Source organism: Limulus polyphemus, unplaced genomic scaffold, assembly GCF_000517525.1.
Source record: "Limulus polyphemus unplaced genomic scaffold, Limulus_polyphemus-2.1.2 Scaffold2964, whole genome shotgun sequence".
Taxonomy (NCBI): Eukaryota; Metazoa; Arthropoda; class Merostomata; order Xiphosura; family Limulidae; genus Limulus; species Limulus polyphemus.
The window spans coordinates 56,083-62,211 of NW_013668574.1; the positions used below are offsets into that span (position 1 = coordinate 56,083).

Sequence of the window (6,129 nt, forward strand, 5' to 3'; positions counted from 1 at the left end):
TGGTCATGTAAAGTACACAAGTAACACAACCTTATCATTATGATCATGTGCAGTACACAAGTAACACAACCCTATCATTATGGTCATGTAAAGTACACAAGTAACACAACCTTATCATTATGGTCATGTGCAGTACACAAGTAACACAACCCTATCATTATGATCATGTAAAGTACAAAAGTAACACAACCCTGTCATTATGATCATGTAAAGTACACAAGTAACATAATCCTATCATTATGATCATGTGCAGAACACAAGTAACACAACCCTGTCATTATGGTCATGTGCAGTACACAAGTAACATAATCCTATCATTATGATCATGTGCAGTACACAAGTAACACAATCCTGTCATTATGGTCATGTGCAGTACACAAGTAACATAATCCTATCATTATGATCATGTAAAGTACACAAGTAACACAACCTTATCATTATGGTCATGTGCAGTACACAAGTAACACAACCCTATCATTATAGTCATCTTAAATACATAAGTAACACAATCCTATTACTATGGTAATGTTAAGTACACAAGTAACACAATCCTATCGTTATAGTCATGTGCAGTACATAAATTAACACAATGCTATCGTTATATTCATGTTAAGTACACAAGTAACACAATCCTATTATTATACCCATGTTAAGTAAATAAGTAACACAATCCTATTATTATACCCATGTTAAGTACATAAATTAACACAATACTATCGTTATAGTCATGTTAAACGTCATCCTTGTAACGTCGAAACATGTAGAGTCGTCAACTTTTTGAAGGCCATAGATAGGCCGAAATAAAATGTTTTTAATTGTGTACTAGTTTAACGTTGAGTATTATTTATGATTTTAACTTCATACACAAGTGCCAAAATACTATAATTATAACTAAATAAGTTTCGTATTTTGTTACGTATTTTGCAATAGTTACTCTAAATAATCCACTGGTTTAAAAGCACCTCAACCTCTCTTCCTTAATACAGTAAATTACATTCTTAAGAATCCACTGGTTTAAAGACATCTTAGCCTTCCTTATCGAATGGCAGATATCCGTGGGATATCTTTGTACGAAATTCAACAAGCTCTTGGATCGTTAGTTATGAACTTTTTTCTACATCGTGCATTTTGATGAAACAGATGAACTTGGCACATGACAGTGTAGTCTTTATAGAGCAAGGTTGGATATTAGTTTCTCCGCACGCACCAAAAAACCAAAGTGGCCAGTATACAGTGGTTTTATATATTCCAAGAATATCGGCTGCTTTAGTTCGGGCTTCACCTAAAAGTATAGTAAGATTCGTGAACTACTGCCAATCGGCTAAGAAACCATTTATTTCCAGTTTAAAGATCTATCTGAAGAATGGTTTTGAGGATAATACACCGTCTGATAGGAATGTTTCTGAAGAAGCTAAAACTGAGACTGCAGTAGGATTCAAACTGCCAACTCTTCTCACTGGGAAGATGCTTTAGTGGTAGTGGGTTCAATATGTGGACAGAAGGTTTAGACAGTGGGTTCAATATGTGGACAGAAGGTTTAGACAGTGGGTTCAATATATGGACTGAAGATTTTGACAGTGGGTTAAATATGTTTACTGAAGGTTTAGACAGTGGGTTAAATATGTGGACTGAAGATTTTGACAGTGGGTTCAATATGTGGACAGAAGGTTTAGACAGTGGGTTAAATATGTGGACTGAAGATTTAGACAGTGGGTTCAATATGTTTACTGAAGGTTTAGACAGTGGGTTCAATATGTAGATTGACGATTTTGACTATAATATTTATTTAATAAAATGTTTAGTAGTTTAAATCAGTACTTCAGGCCTCCCAAAATATGCTTTCACTGACTTAAATTCCAAAAATTACTTCAAAACTCTATGGGTCACTCACATTTCCAGTGTGCATGCCAAAATAATTGTTCTCATTCTCAATTTAGACAAAAGATGGCGCTAAGGTATACACTTCTAATACTTCTTAAAGATCTTGGCTAGCAGTATTAAATCGGAATAAAAAACTGAGTTACTATGGCAACTACAGGTGCACTTTTACTAATCTAGAAGGAGACTGCTCCAAGCCTATGCTAACCTAAAGAACTCGATAGGTGGCGTCATGTCAGTTTCATTCATGCTTACAGTTTTCGTCTCTTGCAGGAAACCAGAATTGAGACTTTGGAAAGAGAAGAATTTTCCAACGGAATTGTTTTTATAAATGTTTTGTTTAAACAGACTAGTTGAGAGTAAATAAATATGATAATTTAAATGTCTCTTGAGTAATAAAGCATCTTAGCAGACAAGGTTTGTCACATTGGGCTACTCTTCTCCGTAAAGAACTCTGCTATAGATGCGTTTCCGATATCAATCTAAGAATTGATTTTTGAAATTATCCCAACAGTCATGCTTTGTTGTAAGAGGCAGATTGGTAAGTTTGGTTGTTGTAGAGAGTTAACAAGTAAATAATATTGTTGTACAAAGCCAGTGGTAACTATTGCTAAGTTTAATTGTTGAAAATATCTAAAGTAGGTATTATTGTTGTGCAAAGTCAGTGGTAACTATTGCTAAGTTTGGTAGTTGTAGGTAGCTAACAAGTAAGTACTATTATTGTCTAAAGTCAGTGGTAACTATTGCTAAGTTTGGTTGTTGTAGAAGGCTAACAAGTAGGTACTATTATTGTCTAAAGTCAGTGGTAACTATTGCTAACTTTGGTTGTTGTAGGTAGCTAACAAGTAGGTACTATTGTTGTACAAAGTCATTGATAACTATTGCCTAATTTAATTATTGTCTAAAGTCAGTGGTAATTATTGCTAAGTTTGGTTGTTGCAGAAGGCTAACGAGTAGGTACTATTGTTGTACAAAGTCAGTCGTAACTATTGCTTAGTTTGGTTGTTGTAGGTATTATTGTTGTATAAAGTCAGTGGTAACTATTTCAAAATTTAAATGTTGTACAAAGCTAACAAGTTTAATTGTTAAACAGAATATACAGATAATCCAGTTACTGTATATCCAATGTTATATATATATATTGCTTTAGAGTAAAGCCAGCTTGTAATCCTTAAACTAACCTGTCCCACCAGGAAACTTGTTAAAAACAATAGATCATAGACCCAGTTATCATACAGTTGGTCAATCCCACTTTTCGTTGGTAAAATAGTTGGTGGTGAGTGGTGTCGATTAGCTTTTTTTTTCCTCTAGTTTATCACTTCTGAATTAGGGTGATACCCGTGGTGGGCAGGGCACAGATAGCCCTTGTGTAGCTTTGTGCATAATTAAAAACAAACAAACAATGTATGATATTTATGTTCTAGTACAAAAGTATACCGTTGCAAATAGATGCTAAACAATTCCTTGTTTCAGAGATAAGCTTGAGAGCTTATAAGCCATAAATTCATTGTTTGATCCCTGTTGTATGCACAACCCAAATAAAACAGCAAACAAATAAATCAGTTCTTAGTTATCGAAATACTTTTATAACAAATAAATCAGCACTCAGTTACCGAAATAATTTTATAACAAATAAATCAGTGGTCAGTTACCGAAATACTTTTATAACAAATAAATCAGTTCTCAGTTATCGAAATACTTTTATAACAAATAAATCAGCTCTCAGTTACCAAAATAATTTTATAACAAATAAATCAGTTCTTAGTTACTGAAATAATTTTTTTATAAATAAATTAGTACTCAGTTACGGAAATAATTTTATAATAAATCAGTACTCACTACTCAGTTACCGAAATAATTTGATAACAAATAAATTCGTACTCAGTTATTGAAATAATTTAATTAATAAATAAATTAGTACTTAGTTATAAAAATAATTGTTGATATTTTGTATTTCAAATGTTAGGAAAGAACCCCGATTTATCAGAAATTCACGTCATGTATTAATTCTGTCTTAAACTGTTGCATTCACCTACATGTCCTGTATTGAAGTGACCTAATGGTTAGCGTACATAATATTGGGAATCTGAGGGTTCGGAGTTCGCTGTCCGTTCCTGCAAAAACGCTCAAAGAACGTTTGGTCTGTTTGTGGGCTATATAGGAGTGGTGGCTAAATCCTAGATAGCCCTATTTTGTAGCTAAGCATGAAACTCTAAGATAATGAAATGTTCATCCTAGCGGACAAAGTGTTAACCACCTCCCATAAAGAACCGGGGCCGGCCATAGGCTTTCTAGAGCACTCGACTCGCGAGATCGAGTCCTATCACCAAACATACATGTTTTTTTTTAGCCGCAAGGACGTTATAATGTTATGAAACCCGGTTTCTAGCGTTGTAAGTCCGCAGACATACCAGGTTTAAAAAACACGGTTTAAATTCAGTCACTTATCAACAGTAATTACTGTACAGATGTTACAGTTGTGCATTATATCTTTTAACTTCTTGAACAAACCGCTTCAGATAAACGTGTGGAGTATTTATAGTAATACTACAGACATTTTAATGTTTTCACCATTTATATACATACATGTAGGCAGGCAAAGCGACATATACATCCACGCGTATACGTAGCCAAAGAAACATATATACATGCATATTGATAAAAAAAAAAAGAAAACTATCCATTTGAAGGCCCAGCAGTACAATAAGGGGAAAAAAATCGCTGCACCATTTCACAGACTTTATTATATATTTGTTTCTTAACTGGAACGTCTTCAAGTCGTCATTCCTCAGAGTTGAACTGCATAAGAACCCGACAGAAACGTACACAAGACAAAGATTTATAAGGATACTAAAGTAAAATACGAAGGACCAGCTTTAAAACGCATCCAAATGCAGATGCTTACTGAAAGTAAACAGATGCGTTCCTTGATTAACTCAAAGAAATCTTCACGTGTCGGACATATTAGGTTATTAAACGATCATTCTAATGCTTACATTAACTACAAGAAGCGCAACACACATGTAACTATTACGTAGGTGAGATGCTTACAAACATTGTGGAATACCAGCTTCGACTGGAAGACGTTTACAAACAATGTGGAATACCTGGATCGACTTGAAGACCCTTACAATCATTGTGGAATACCAGCTTTGACTGGAAGACGCTTACAAACATTGTGAAATATATGGTTCGACTGGTAGATGCTTATAAACATTGTGGAATACCTGGATCGATTGGTAGATGCTTACAAACATTGTGGAATACCTGGATCGATTGGTAGATGCTTACAAACATTGTGGAATACCTGGATCGATTGGAAGACACTTACAAACGTTGTGAAATATATGGTTCGACTTGAAGACGCTTACAATCATTGTGGAATACCAGCTTTGACTGGAAGACGCTTACAAACATTGTGAAATATATGGTTCGACTGGTAGATGCTTACAAACAATGTGGAATACCTGGATCGATTGGAAGACACTTACAAAGATTGTGGAATACCTGGATCGATTAGAAGACGCTTACAAATATTGTGGAATACCAGATTCGATTGGAAGACACTTACAAACGTTGTGGAATATCTGGTTCGACTGGTAGATGCTCACAAACGTGGTGCAATATCTGGTTCGACTGGTAGATGCTCACAAACAATGTGGAATACCTGGATCGACTGGAAGACGCTTACAAACAATGTGGAATACCTGTATCGATTAAAAGACGCTTACAAATACTGTGGAATACCAGATTCGACTGGAAGACGCTTACAATCATTGTGAAAACCTGGTTCGATTTAAATACGCTTACAAACATTATAGAATAATAGGTTTAACTGAAATATGTTTACAAGCATTGTGCAATAACTGGTTCGACTAGAAGATGCTTACAAACACTGTGTAATAACTGATTCGATTGAAATGTGTTTTAAAACGTTGTGGAGTGACTTGTTCGAGTGAAAGATGCTCACAAGTAGCGTGGAATAAGTTGACTCAACCAAAATATCCTTCTAATTATTATAGAGTAACTGGTTCGGCTAAAAGATGCTTACAAACACTGTGTAATAACTGATTCGACTGAAATGTGTTTTAAAACGTTGTGGAGTGACTTGTTCGAGTGAAAGATGCTCACAAGTAGCGTGGAATAAGTTGACTCAACCAAAATATCCTTCTAATTATTATAGAGTAACTGGTTCGGCTAAAAGATGCTTACAAACACTGTGTAATAACTGATTCGACTGAAATGTGTTTT

The 6,129-nt window shown here is 34.7% G+C and overlaps 1 protein-coding gene across 1 annotated transcript in view; it reads left to right on the top strand.

Annotated features, from left to right (window-relative positions):
* Positions 1-2,198: 2,198 nt before the first annotated feature.
* Positions 2,199-6,129, top strand: part of LOC106468326 (multiple C2 and transmembrane domain-containing protein 1-like) — a 44,313-nt gene continuing 40,382 nt past the window's right edge. Inside the window, exon 1 of the mRNA XM_022396661.1 lies at positions 2,199-2,419. Within this exon, the coding sequence (XP_022252369.1) occupies positions 2,395-2,419 (25 nt within the window). The 5' untranslated portion in view covers positions 2,199-2,394. The remainder of the gene's footprint in view (positions 2,420-6,129) is intronic.